The sequence below is a fragment of the Episyrphus balteatus genome, chromosome 4 (assembly GCF_945859705.1).
Source record: "Episyrphus balteatus chromosome 4, idEpiBalt1.1, whole genome shotgun sequence".
Taxonomy (NCBI): domain Eukaryota; kingdom Metazoa; phylum Arthropoda; class Insecta; order Diptera; family Syrphidae; genus Episyrphus; species Episyrphus balteatus.
In genome coordinates, this window is record NC_079137.1 from 20,965,461 (window position 1) to 20,980,195 (window position 14,735).

General features: G+C 31.9%; 1 protein-coding gene across 50 annotated transcripts in view; it reads right to left on the minus strand.

Moving 5' to 3' along the window:
• LOC129918435 (sodium channel protein para) overlaps positions 1-14,735 on the minus strand; it is a 559,170-nt gene that overhangs the window by 57,967 nt on the left and 486,468 nt on the right. For 16 of the 50 annotated variants that reach the window (XM_055998972.1, XM_055998988.1, XM_055998970.1 and 13 more), the window contains 3 exons: positions 13,323-13,534; positions 8,122-8,604; positions 7,877-8,050 (listed from right to left, as the gene is read on the minus strand). In XM_055998972.1, coding sequence (XP_055854947.1) covers positions 7,877-8,050; positions 8,122-8,604; positions 13,323-13,534 — 869 coding nt within the window. The remainder of the gene's footprint in view (positions 1-7,876; positions 8,051-8,121; positions 8,605-13,322; positions 13,535-14,735) is intronic. The other 34 variants (XM_055998996.1, XM_055998990.1, XM_055998997.1 and 31 more) reach the window with 3 other exon arrangements.

Genomic DNA, 14,735 nt, shown 5'->3' on the forward strand with positions numbered 1-14,735 from the left:
TTTTTTTTTTTTAATTTTAGTTTACTTTATGGAATGAAAAAAAAATGCAGTATTGTGCATTGGCAAACGATTTTAAGACGATTTTTTAAGAAAATCCTCAACGCTCTCGTCTCGTCTCAGGCAAGAAATATTTTCCTTTGTATAACGTTTTCGTACCCGATTTGAAGCTGAATTTGTTTTAATGTAAAGGTTTTGCAATAGTTTCTTGCACTTATTTATCTTGTTAACATGAAGATATAATATCGGAACTGAATATTTGCTAGTTATACTTTAGCCCCGTTCCATTGGAGGTGGTAGTTTACTCATGAGTCGATGGTCTAGTACATTTACTACTAGAACTACTCATGCCCTTCTTCCCGAGTAGATACGATCGTTGAAATTGCGTTCCATTGAAAATCGCTAGTAAACTACTAGTAGTACTTTGTCACCTCCCAAAGGAACAGGGCTAATATAAAAATTTCAAATGACCTCAACTCCATAAATATGCCCAGGTATGACAGTGGGCTCATCAGTTAGATGCTGTCATAAGTACCCTTACTAAGACACAAAATTTTGGTCCATGAAAACACTTATAAAAAACACTTATAAAAACTTTTTAATTGAATTATGTTCAATCACTCCGCTTAAAATAATTTTCATTATTTTTTATTTTGTTTATTTAATAGCCTTACCACGAGCAATTGGACCAACATTTTGCGTCTTAGTAAGGTTATGACAGAATCTTACTGATGAGCCACCTGGGCAAAACGCATATGGAGTTGAGGTCGTTTGAACATTTTAATTGAATTATATTCAATCACTCCGCTTAAAAATAAAAATTATTTTAATTTTTTTTTTACCTTTGTTTACTTAATAATCTTTATTTTGTATAGGTACTTTGATTTCAAAACGTTTTGAACTTCGGTCACAGCCAAGAGTATTTTCAAAATAATAAATCATTCTTATTTCTTCAAAAATGTAATTGGCATTATTAAAATGAAACGGCCGTAATATCATTTTAATTTAAAATATGAAATTAGAAAATAAAAAAAAATAAATAAATATTTCGATAAAACTTTTAGCAGTATATAAGTTCGCTGTTTCATTGATAACTGAGAGAAATATTATGTTTTCTGATGGGCGATAGTTATTTCAAAACCCCGAAACATTGTGTTTTTTTTTGTTTTATGCATCAATTTACTATCACTTGGAAACTATGTAAGTACAACTTAGAAAAGAGCATAACTTATAAGCGAAAAAAAAAAAACGATTGTAGAGGACCGAAATACAAACGTTTTGTATTATGAGAGGGGGGCTCTACCCCAATCAGTTTGAGAGGTAGGTGCATTTTAAAAAACCAAACAGTAAGATTATTGCGCTTGATATTTCAAAGGCATTTGATAGAGTTTGGCATCAAGCTCTCTTATCGAAAATGCATGCAAAATAAACGCTCGTGTACCCCAGGGCTCCGTTTTGTCTCCGGCTCTCTTCCTCATTTTCATTAATGGCCTGCTCTCTGAAACTTCTAATCCATTAAATTTTTTCGTTGATCTACCCTCAGTTTTTCTTATTCGTTTGAGGATTCACACCCATGTCCTTCGGATGTGAAACTTCAACGACATAATATGATAAGCTCATTAAATTCTGATCTTGACAGCTTTGTTTAATAGGGATTAAGAAATCGCGTAGAATTTAATGCTTCAAGAACACTGTTGAGTTACCTATTGCAGACTATTATAAATACGCGCAGGTAGCTTCACTTATGCTTAGGAATATTATAGTAATATCCATATTTAGGATCAAAGTGGATGGCGACGGTTTATGTATACATGATTCACACAGATTGAGTTTATGACTCACATCTGTGAGGACCATGTTACAAACAAATGTTTCACTGTTTCACACCGCCGTTATCCAGTTTGTAATCTATGTAAATAGTTTTATTTGTAGAAGTAATTTAGATATAAGACATAGCTGTAATGTAGTTTACATAATTTCATATAGTGGAGTCAAATTAGCTTTATACCTCGGAATCCAGGGAAAGTCGATGCATCTGAAAAACGAGTATAGGGCTGCATTATAAAAGGGTCAAATAAGAAAGTTAAAAAAAAAAATTTCACCGCTCTCGATTACAACAGTTTTTATGGACCGTTAACTTTCATTCCGTATGCAAGCGTCAATCGGAATTGCTGTCTCATTTTAGATTTTGATCAAACTTTGTAGGGATGTTCTCTAGGACTGTAAGGAAGCAAATCCATGATGATTTAATTTTAAGTTGCGTGGTTTCCCCGCTACCCGCATTCGAACTTTTTCAGAAGGTCATTTTTATGTTATTATAGCTTTGCGTCTACTAAAGATATCTTTTTGTTTGAAACGCCATTTTAAAGCTTAAGAGTAGTAATTTTTAAATATATATTAAAAAATTACGTAATAATTATCCCTGAATTAAAAATAATTTTTGAAAAACTGGTAATTTTGCTGATTTTTCATGGTTTTTGACTGGCTCCAGAACCTTGGCTATTATATGTAGGAATCTTATACTTACCAAATATCAAATATAGATATTTTTCAACAAAATAAATCTAAAATGAACTCGATGGCTGTACTCCTTATGCAAAAATTTTAAGTTCAAAGTTTTGAGTTTTTTGAAAAAATATTTTTTTATACTATGATTTTTTACAATTTGACTAAAGATAGAAACATGAAACTAACAGTGTGTTAAGTTGAAACTTTTAACTTTAAGTCCTTTAAATAAAATTGTGTTATTTTCATATCTTCTTAGTGTACCGCTTGTTTGAAAATTCGCAAAAATGCTAAAAAGCCAAAAAAACCCTACTTAAGGCTATGATTGCACTATGTTTGACATAAGATAGAAGCATGAAATTAATAGAATATTTAGTTCGTACTCTTAACTTAACACACTGTAAGTTTCACATTTCTTCGTTTAGTCAAATCGTAGAAAATGACAGTATAAAAATTAGCTTTTTTAAAATACTCTATACTTTGAACTTAAAATTTTTACATAAGGAGTACAGCCATCGAGTTCATTTTAGATTTATTTTGTTGAAAAATATCTATATTTAATATTTGGTAAGTATAAGCTTCCTACATATAATAGCCAAGGTTCTGGAGGCAGTCAAAAACCATGAAAAATCAGCAAAATTAAAAGTTTTTCAAAAATTATTTTTAATTCAGGGATAATTATTACGTAATTTTTTAATGTATATTCAAAAATTACTACTCTTAAGCTTTAAAATGGCGTTTCAAACAAAAAGATATCTTTAGTAGACGCAAAGCTATAATAACATAAAAATGACCTTCTGAAAAAGTTCGAATGCGGGTACCGGGGAAACCACGCAACTTAAAATTAAATCATAATGGATTTGCTTCCTTACAGTCCTAGAGAACATCCCTACAAAGTTTGATCAAAATCTAAAATGAGACAGCAATTCCGATTGACGCTTGCATACGGAATGAAAGTTAACGGTCCATAAAAACTGTTGTAATCGAAAGCGGTGAAATTTTTTTTTTTAACTTTCTTATTTGACCCTTTTATAATGCAGCCCTATACTCGTTTTTAAGATGCATCGACTTTCCCTGGATTCCGAGATTTTACAAATTTTATGTCTAATTTGACTCGACTAATACGATTCGCACTAAAGGGACTTCCTTGATCTGATCCCTATAAGCTACCTCCATATGAACAAAGGATCCAACTTCTTCAGATTCAAACTCTATATCAAAGGCAAGTTAATAATGATCTAATATTTCTCCATCAACTTCTTAATGGACACATTGATGCTCCAATCTTGTTAGCCTGTATCGGGATTAATTATCGCGGAGGGTCTCACCACCTTCGAAGATTTGAACTTTTACACGTTGTCTTTCTTGGAACAAACTATGGCATACATGAACCTCTTAATCGTATGTGTAAAACTTTTCAACTTAAATACGTCTTATATCGACTTTAACATAAGTAAGATGGGATTGAAAACAGGTTTTCGGACCAGTGCACCACTTTCGTGATTGTTTTTTGATGTCTGTAGTAATTTTTAATGTAATATTTATGTTTACTGTTAGTATTGTATCGTAGTGTATATTTTTTGTGCATGTGTTATTTACTAACCACTAACACATGCACTTATGATGACGATGAGCCTCTGATTGTAGATCACTACACTACATCCAAAATTTCTGAAGTGTAAGAAAGATGTCCTATTAATAAACAGTTCAGTTTAAACCAAGACAAAGAGCAGTCGTTTTTATTTGAAATTGGGTGTCTATTTCTTCAACTAGGCGTCACCAGCCTAGTTAAAATTTTGAATACGTTTATCGTTCTTTAGTAAATTGTTTTAAATTTGTTTGTATACTGTGGGAACTAGTTGAGAGGAAATTCATAAATCATAAGGAATATTCACCAGGTAAGTTTCTAGACAATCAAAAAATTAAAATTACTTATGTCCTTCAATTGAAATCCAACTGAGGCAGAGATAGTTGAAACAAGAAGTTTGCAATCAAGACTTCAGCCATTCAAAGCTGCCTTAGAGGACTTCAAAGCTGGAGTCAAGACACCCTACTCACTCAAGGTGTCTAAAACCTTGGCCCAACAAGTGTTTGTAGTTTACTAAAAAAATTTTGGCGATGAGGGCGAACTGACTAAAGTCTATGTATCTTTATGTAAAGAACATAGCAAATTAATGAACAACTCGTCTTCAAATGGAGACTGTCCATTAAAAAATTTTAGAATTGGAAGAATTGATGAGAAATTTTCACTTGAAAAACCTTCCTTCACTTCTACTTCTTGAATGTTCGAGAGGATGGCTCCCAGTGGCGTACGTTGAGTGGCCGGGGCCCAGGGGCAAGACTCAATTTTGGGGCCCCTTTGATATTTGGGTCCCATTTGGTATAGAAATTAAGAACATTCGTTGGTCGCTAAGATTATTCAAGTAATATTTTTTGGAGCTCTAAGATAATAGGTATATAAAAATAGCTATTTACTTGTTTGGGGCCCCTGAGGTGATATATTTTTTTTTTAGTTGAAATAAATATGTAGTTGGCTGTATTAAACTGCAGAATATAATTTGTCTCTCTTGTGCCCGAAGTGATTCATGTTAAAAATCTTACCGTTTTGCTTCGTTCATGTATAAAAAGTTGCCTTTTCTGCATTGTCTCCATTGGAGGCCCTGGGGCGTGATGGGGGCCCCGGGGCACCGCCCCGCTTGCCCCAATGGTGTGTACGCCCCTGGGCTCCTCTTGGAACCGGACTGAAAAACGTTTCACTCAAAGTTCATATGCTTCTGACTATGACTTGGGGAATCGTAAATTTAAATTTGAAAAGGGAAAGACTCCTTTAATAAAAAACTCTTCCATTGACATTAGTTCTACTAAAGATTCGTGGTATGTAAACTTTACGTTTGGTAATCCAAAAGTCAGCCTATCGAAAGAAGTTCGAGAGGAATATACCTACCATAAGGAATTCTATTGGAGATAAGAATTTAATAATAAGCTTCAAAATGAAGTAGAAAATAGAAGATTTTCATTCGAAACTCCATGTGCTAAGAATCTACATATTGTAGGATAGCACAAAAAACGGATTCCCTTAGAGGAAATTCCAATTAAAAGGCCGGTTATAACAGGTCATAATTTTAAGAAGCCTATTATAAAGGCATTTGTAAATTCAATTTTGAATTGCATTATGGGATGTTAATCCTTTCACATTGTATATATATTTCTATAGTACTGTCAATCCATGAAAATACTTTAGCGACATCTTTTGGTAGATCTGCACTTCAATTTTCTGCATAAGGTTCAAACATAAAATAAACTAGCGAACCCTCAGGTGGCGACGCAAAACAGAAAATTCTACTTCATGAGAGTACTATAAGAATATATATACAATGCCTTTCATTCCACACATCAATGCCCTAAATTTAATAGTTTGAGTATGAGGGAAAATTGGAGAACAATTGTGACTAACAAATTGTGCTTTAAATGTTTAAAAGGCAAACAGGTCCGGATTTAGGGCTACAGCCCCGGGCAGTAGATAAATATTCCCAAAGGACTGGGTTGGTCAAAGTTTTAATTTTTTTTCATAAAAATTTGTTTAATGTAAAACTATGAGAAAAAATGTAAAATTCGTTCTTCAAATGCAAGAAAACAACGTCTTTAGTGAATTTTACCACCAAAAAAGAATCATGGGAAAAAATAGTTTTTGTTTTTTGGACAGTTTGAAATAAATTCAATTTTATTGGTTTGTACTTCAAAATAATGCGTTGCGCTTAGGAACAACAGTTGGGCTCATCAGTCAGATGATGTGGTGCACTTTTATAATATAGGCATATTTATAATATTTGTTGATTTTATGTACTATTTGGCCTGTACTGTGATACTTTTTCTTGCTTGCTATTACAGCTATTAAAACTTAGGTACATCTAACAAAACAAAATAGTAAGTAAACATTTTTTTTAAATAATTTTTTTTATGTTTTCCTTTAAATACTGGATACATTACTTAAAAATGTGTGTAAAATTATTGAAGAAACATATTATAATTAATTTGTTTTAATACAAAAAGCTGTGATCACTTTGTTCAAACCGTTTTTAAATTTAAATTTTATACAAAAAAAAAACTAATTGAACTTAGTCATATTTAATTTAGTCATTTATTAACGAATAAAAAAACGGAAACAAAATATAACCATTTAAATTTAAATATAGGTATACATATATATATACAATATTAATTTTCAAATAAATTAAAGTACGTTCAAGGTAAAAGCTGACAATAGTGCATTGTGCACACCATGTTATCGCGATAATTGAAGAACACAATAATATTTTGGCATATACAAAGACAGAATACACACTTTATAAAAGTAGTTACGCGCAGCCTCAACTTATTTTATATATAAGTAATATAAAAAGTATACAATGTAGAAAACACATTTATTTATTCGTAAAAAATATACATATGTATAAAAACTTTGCTGCATAACGGTTTTACGACTAAATACATATTTAACACCTTTTTTGATATTTATATAAGTATGTTTGCAGACATTAAATAGGTATATATTTACATATAAATATGTATAGATATATACCTATGTATATACGTATATATATATATTATAAATATATGAACTACAAAAATTAATAAACAATTTTGGCGAGATATACATTTCTTTTGATTGTAAGTTAGTTATTACTGTACATAAATGCACTTTGCAAAAAGGACACGTTGCTGTAGTTTTGGGAAAAAAGTGTTTCATTACTTACTTTCATACCCTCCCATCGAGACACGGCTCGAAGCGGTCTTAGAGCTCTTAAAGTTCTCATAGAACGGAAGGCTGGCACGTCATCAGCGCCGGACCAAACAGCGGCCAAATTTATAAGCGATAACTATCATGTTTTTATTTTCGAAAATATTTCAATTTTTTTTAATTTTTAATTATTTTCGATATTTTTTTCGTTTCGTCGAAGATTTCATTATATTTTGCGTTATTTTGTTTACATAAAATAAATAGAACACATTTTTGGTTATAAGAAAATAACGTTAAGGTTTTCATAATAACAAAGTAAAAATGATGTGTTGTTTAATGTGTTATATTCAAAAAATATGAAAACTAAACTAAATCTATAAACTATACACATAAACCAAACCAAACTTGAAAAAAAAAACAAACACAACAAAAAGTTATAAAATTAAAATTAATTAAAAATTAAACTAAGTAAATTGTGATCATATTTTTTTTCTCTCTCCTTTGTAATTTTAAATTCGTTTAAAAAATATCCATGTTTATGTCAAGAAATAATAGAAAATTTGAAAATTCTGTTTTTATTTTGTAAAGGTCAAAATTAAAATAAATGTATACCATACAAACTTACGATCAACTTACCATTACAATGATAAAATCAAGCCAACACCATGCATTTGTGAAATAGACCTTAAAACCCAAAGCCAACCATTTGATTAACATTTCTAAGAAAAATATAACTGTAAATATTCTGTCCATATAGTAAAGAATATCTTGGAGAATTGGTCGTTGGGGGAGGTGAACATCTTCTAAGGCCTGTAAATTGAAATTTTTAATATGTCGAAAAAATATAAAGTATTTTATATCGAAAAGGATATAATTCTTACCAATGCTAAACTACTAAGTAAAATCATAGTGATAACAGCTGTTTCAAAATATTTGTTTTCGATTAATTGAAAAGTTTTCAGTCGTAAATTGCCCCATCCCTGCCAGAATGGCGAATCATCGTCACCGGCCAAGATTGGGAACTTAACGTAATACGAATCAGGACAGCAATCAGCCGGATACTCATCCAGGATGTCTTCATCATTCGCTTGTATAATGATATCACCGTCGAGGGGGCCTTCCTCGCCTTCGCCTTCTTCGTCGAGCTCCTCATCAAGTCCGAGATCTTCTTTGCTGGCGTCCCGTTTCTCTTCCCCTTCCATGGTTTCGGCGCTACCTTTATGACTCTCGTCTTTAAATGGTCGATTCTTATGGCTACCATATGAGTTAATGCTGGCAGTGTCGTCGTCCTGTAAGGACAAACCTCTATGGTTTAGCTCGTGTTCCAGTCTATTGTCTTGGTGGTTAATTGAATTGCCAATCATCTGCGAGGTATATATATTATATATAGGTTGGTTGATATTGGATGATTATTGTTTGTTTTGTTTTAGCAAAATAATGAAAATCAAAACTGCTAACGGATTCGCTTCTTTTAATATTTTTGGCAAAAGGAAAACATACCTAACACATTAAATTTAATGCTAATAATAAAGTCCAGTAAGAATAGAATATGTAGCTATAATTTTGGATCTAATGAACCAATTATATTTTTTAATTATTATTAACTACGAAAAGTATTAAGAAAACATAAAAAAAAGTTTTTGTTTTTAAGGCCGTGAGCGAATTGGGTTAAATATTAAGTAGAGGATAAGTACAATGTACTTATACTTTACACTTTAGCTATTTCAATCAATTATTTTCGAAATAATCGATTTCAAAGCCAACATTTGGATAAATAAAGTTACAAAAAACACATTTTGTACCTACTATTTTTGTCAAGACTGTAGATTTTAATACGAAAATGGCGAAAACAACCAAGAAAATATTGAGGAATTTGAATGAACAACAACAACTTGTGTGTGTTACCACCAAGTTCATAGGCTGGAGTTATAGCTATTTCACGGGGACCAACCCGATCATCAGACTCCTTTCAGTGGTGCTAAGTCGCTTATGTTCAATTGATTTTGAAAATTGCCCGAGCTGGGCTTGAACTCACGACCTAGCGGTTGGGAGGCCGACGCACTACGCTTCGCACCACCGCTGCCACTTGAGAATTCATAACCCCGAACAGGTTTTCCAATTATCAAGTTCACTTGAACCGACTAGCATTTTTATTAACTCAGACAAGTCTGTTATTGTTCATTCGGTTTCTTTCACTTTTTCTCCAACTCTATTCGTATGACAACAATTCGTTGTTCGTATACAAGGAGGGAGATGAGCGGAAAGAAGTTGACCACTGGTCAAATTTTAATTCATTATTAGAAGAGGTTTGTGTATTTTCATACTTGCAGGCAGCTGCTTGTGTAATCAATTTATATTGAGGAATTTGAATGAACAACAACAACTTGTGTGTGTTACCACCAAGTTCATAGGCTGGAGTTATAGCTATTTCACGGGGACCAACCCGATCATCAGACTCCTTTCAGTGGTGCTAAGTCGCTTATGTTCAATTGATTTTGAAAATTGCCCGAGCTGGGCTTGAACTCACGACCTAGCGGTTGGGAGGCCGACGCACTACGCTTCGCACCACCGCTGCCACTTGAGAATTCATAACCCCGAACAGGTTTTCCAATTATCAAGTTCACTTGAACCGACTAGCATTTTTATTAACTCAGACAAGTTGTTGTTGTTCATTCAAATTCCTCAATATAAATTGATTACACAAGCAGCTGCCTGCAAGTATGAAAATACACAAACCTCTTCTAACCAAGAAAATATTTCTTTCAATTTTGTCAATAACTAGAAGGCAAAGGAGGAGGAGCAAAATGGTTTTAACTAATTGATAATTAATTACTTGGGGCAGTTGGATTTTTCGATAAATAACGTTTTCAAATCCACAGTTTTGACAAAAATAGTATTTAATGTGCTCTTTTTTAAACTTTTTTTCTTCAAATTTGTTTTAAAAATTAGTATTAAGTGTATGATTATGGCTTTTGATAACTTTCATAACTACTGCCCTTGTTTTTAATAGTTTTAATAATTGCTCCAATCCTCCCCTCCCACAAAAAAAAATTATTGTATTGGACCCCTCTACAAAAAACCGTTATCAATTCTTGTCGCCTAGGTTATCCTACTCGTTCCCCCTGTCTATAACTCCCTGCACAAGGAGAACCGTTGTTCGTATTCGAAAATGTACTGAGTAAAAAATTTAGATCATTAAAATCTCTATTACTTCTTCAAGCCTGGTACGCTGCTCGCGCTAAATTTTAGCTCCCATACAAATTATCGAAAATTTTTAGCCAAGATAAAATGGATCCCATACAAGTTATCGATAACTTGTATGGGAATTTTATCTCAGCTAAAATTTAGCGCAAGCAGCGTACCAGGCTTCATGAGAAATTTTTCAATTAAAGTGGCAGAAAATATGGCCAATAGAATAAAATTAATCCCTACTTTTTTTAAGAAAATGCACTGTAACTTTTAAATAGTGCAACTAGCGAAAAATGTAGGTAGGTTAGGTACTTATCTTTTTTTTGTAGGAAATTAAATTTGCTACAAGTTTTCCATATAACTTGGTGTATCAAAAACACGCAAGTTATGTGCAAAAATCAAAATGACCATTAAAAACAAAATGGCGGCTATATGACACTAGGAGGGCTGTGCAAAATGTGGTTTTTGGCTCGTGTGATGCTGTATCAAATACCAAGGTTAAAATTCGTCTCGGATTTTTTTCCCACAGCTCCAGTGGCGTAGCTAGCATGGGTGGCACCCGGGTCGGAAATTATAGTGGCACCCCCAGAATGAAAAACAGTAAAATAAATGAAATTCCACTTTTCTATACAACTTTGATTTGTTTTTGCTCGCAAAAAATCGAACTGCTATACAACCCATTTTTAATTTTAATCTATTTTAAATTAAGAAAATTAAAAAAAAATAATTTTTGGACTTAAAAAATGTATAATTTTTTTTTAAGTTGTTTATAAAAAACCTAAAAAATTGATTACTTGGTTTGGAATTTAAAACCAGACAGAGGACCAATTTATTGACTCTCCATTAAACTTAAATCGCCATTAAAAAAGGGAATTTTAAAATTAAAAACCAATTTCGTTTAATTCAGTCTCTTTTTTTAAGGATTTTTTTTAAGTTTGGCATCATTAACTAATTGAGCATTAAATTTAAAAGTAGTTTTAGTTAAAACACCAAATTCGACCTTTTAAGAGGGATTTTTTAGAGCTAATGGAGGTTTTAAACAGAATTTCTATTTATTCACTCTCATTAGTGTCAAATGTCATTTAATTTATTTTTTTTATTTGAATTATTATTTTATTTGAAAAATGTCAAATGAGCTAAAGAATTATTAAAAAAACATCACAATTATGAAAAAAGTCCAGACTAGAATTTTTTGTATGGTACATGCATTTGTACCATAAAAAAGAACAAAATTCAAAGAAATTAATGTATTTCTTGTCTACTTCGCACAGATAATACTAGATCTGCTAGATTATATTCTCCACTTCAAAACTAATCATTTTTGAGATGCTGCATAATACATACATAACATACATAACATTGACAAAATTGACAAAATTGTAGCTTTTGACAGATTAGTTTTCAAACAAAATAAAAAATCCCTAGGATATTTTTAACAGAGTTTTAAATTTAAAGTTTCCATTAAAAGTAAGGACTTTAACTAAAGAAGAGTGAATTAAATGAATTTTTAATGATGTATACTTAAAGGCGACAATAGTTTAACGAGGCCGTTAACTAAAGCGATAAATTTCAAAATTTAATGGAGGCTCAATAAATTGGCCCTAAAAGATTTTTTTTGTACTTTTAAAAACAAATTTTATGTTTTTAATGAAATTTATAAAATTAAATTGAAAATATAACATAAAGCCTAGTACGCAGATCGAGCTAATTGTTTACTCCACTTTTTTCAGTGTGCTAAATTGTGACGGATACAAAACGTGCAGTTCGAAACGAAAATGTGATTTTTATAACTGGAGCTGCGCACAAGTGGGCTGAAATTCGTAACAAATCTGAGCTTAATTTTGGAAAGATTTGTGTATGGAGGTAAAATTAAGCTCGATCTGTGCACTAGGCCTAAGGAACAAAAATTTAAATCAATAGTAGGTAGATAAGGAAAATTCAAGGGGTGACTCTTGGATATAGTCTATAAAAAAATTGTTCTATAGTAACGCTCTATCTACCACTGATATCACTTCTTGTTAAAACTCTGCTATCTAAAAGGCGCATTACTCCTTGGAAGCTTTCGGGTGTCAGCCCAAATGGGTGACACCCGCGGCGATCCGCCCCCCCTCGCTACGCCACTGTCCATACCTACAAAAATTTATAAATTCCCCGTACTATAAGGTGAAAAGATAAATGGGGGTGTTTGATACCTTTACCGACTTCCAAAAAGGAAGAGGTTTTCAATTCGTCTGTATTTTTTTTTTATGTAAACTAACTTTGGACTGAGTGAACCAATTTTGATAATTCTTTTTGTATTGGAAAGCTGGTGCGGTGGTCCCATTTCAAAACCCTAAAACCCAGATTTTATCAAAGGAAGTCTTTTTTTTTATGAAAATGATTAATATACCAAGATCTTTGCCTGTTTCCCTACTTCTGTTCCTTTTTTCATCCCTATTCAAGAAAGGCTGTACAATATCATCTCAAACTATAGACTCATTGCCAAACTCTCTTGTATGCTGTATACCTAAACTATTTGAAAGCATTGTTTACGAGTCACTGCTTCATCATTGTCAATTTATCTGTTCCCTGAAACAAAATAGATTGTTTAAAAAAAGGAATGTCCGAAACTAATAACCTAAATGAATTTGTTTCCAAGTCATTGCAGAAGCAAAAGCAAAGAATAGCAGTTTATGTTTAGCCTAAATATTTAAGTTTTGTTTCACCAAAACGGCGCTCAGTGACTCAGTATCGTAGTTTCAAATTATTCAAGAAAATATTTGTTTCGCGAATAAAGTAAAAAAATATAATATTATTATTAAAGAACTGGGCTATTGTCATTAGAAATACATTTTATTTTTTACATTTTCTTACTGGACTTACTATGTTTATTCAAAATTCAATAAATTCTCACCGTTGAATTATTCAGATATTTCGATTTCTTCGTTTTGTTGTGCTTCAAATCCCCGTGTATCGTGAATTCCATGCCGTCGCCAATGGCCACTTCAAGTTGATTTTGCTCCTTGATACCTTTTTTGATTAAACCATCGGCCAGTATTTCATCGGCGCCTAATTCGAGTTCATTGTCACCATGTTCTGCAGATATACAACGACAAACTCCCATGCCTAACGTATCCGTTTCGTTTTTTTTTGTTGTTTTTTGTTTTTATATTTTATTTAAACATTATTGTTTAATGGTGCATATAATGAGTTTCGAAATAATGGCAAGCGTAGGATATTTATAATAGTGATTGTTAGCAATATAGTGTTCGTGGCCAATTTGTTTTTTTTTTTTTTTACAAAACGAAGTTCAATAGTTTTTTTTTATGGAGGCGTTAATGAAGAAAATAAGAAAAAAACAAAGTAGGAACCGAGTTCCATTAAAAAAAGCTCCAAGTTATTTGAATAAACACCAGTTAAGCTAGATATTAAAAAGTAACATGTCGCAGAAAATAACAATTACAAAATACGGTTAAAAATATTTATCTATTTAAATGATAAAGCCCGGGCAAATGAGTAAATGAAATCACATTCTCACAAATTTTTGTTCATGGAATGTGTTCGGGTATATGTATGTCCTCGTCATAAATGATAGGATGCCAAGAGCAGCAGCCATATTGGAAAAGAGTTCTATTTTTATTCATTTAAACTAAAAATGATCAAGAACAGATTTGTTCACTAAAAAATTATCTGAAAAATCATATGTTTGTAAACGAATTCGGTGAATTAATCCAGTGCATTTATGATGTTCATATATGGACGACCCAGGAGTTTGTACCACCCCCAAATTTTTTTTGCTCATTCGATAGAGCATTGGCTGAATATCATTACCCTGATTTTTCGCACTCGCGAAATTCACCTTTCGGCCGCCATCTTGGATTTTAGTTTTCGTTGAATATCTCGATTTTTATTTATCCTACATAAAAGTTGTGCATACAAGAAACGTAGGCAATTAAATTTCGCGTCTTCTATGTTAAGAACACTTTTTCGATATTCTGACTATTAAAAAAGTTACAAGCCAAAAAAGTAAAAAAAACCGAAAAAAAATGACAATTTTAAAGTTTTTAGGACTTTTTATCAAAGTTATGAAAAAACGTTCCGAGAAAAGATTATTCACCTTAAAATTCTCTACAACTCTGCTATACAACTTTTTTTCTATCTCTATAAATACAAAAGTTATTAATACTTTTTTCTGTTAAAAATGCTCTTTTTTGTTTGTGTTTTTTATCTTTACTTTTTTCTTAAATTTTTTTTTACCAAATCTTGAATTTTAAATGATTAGTGAGTATTTTAAAGCTTTATGTTACAAGAGAAAATTCAGGACCTG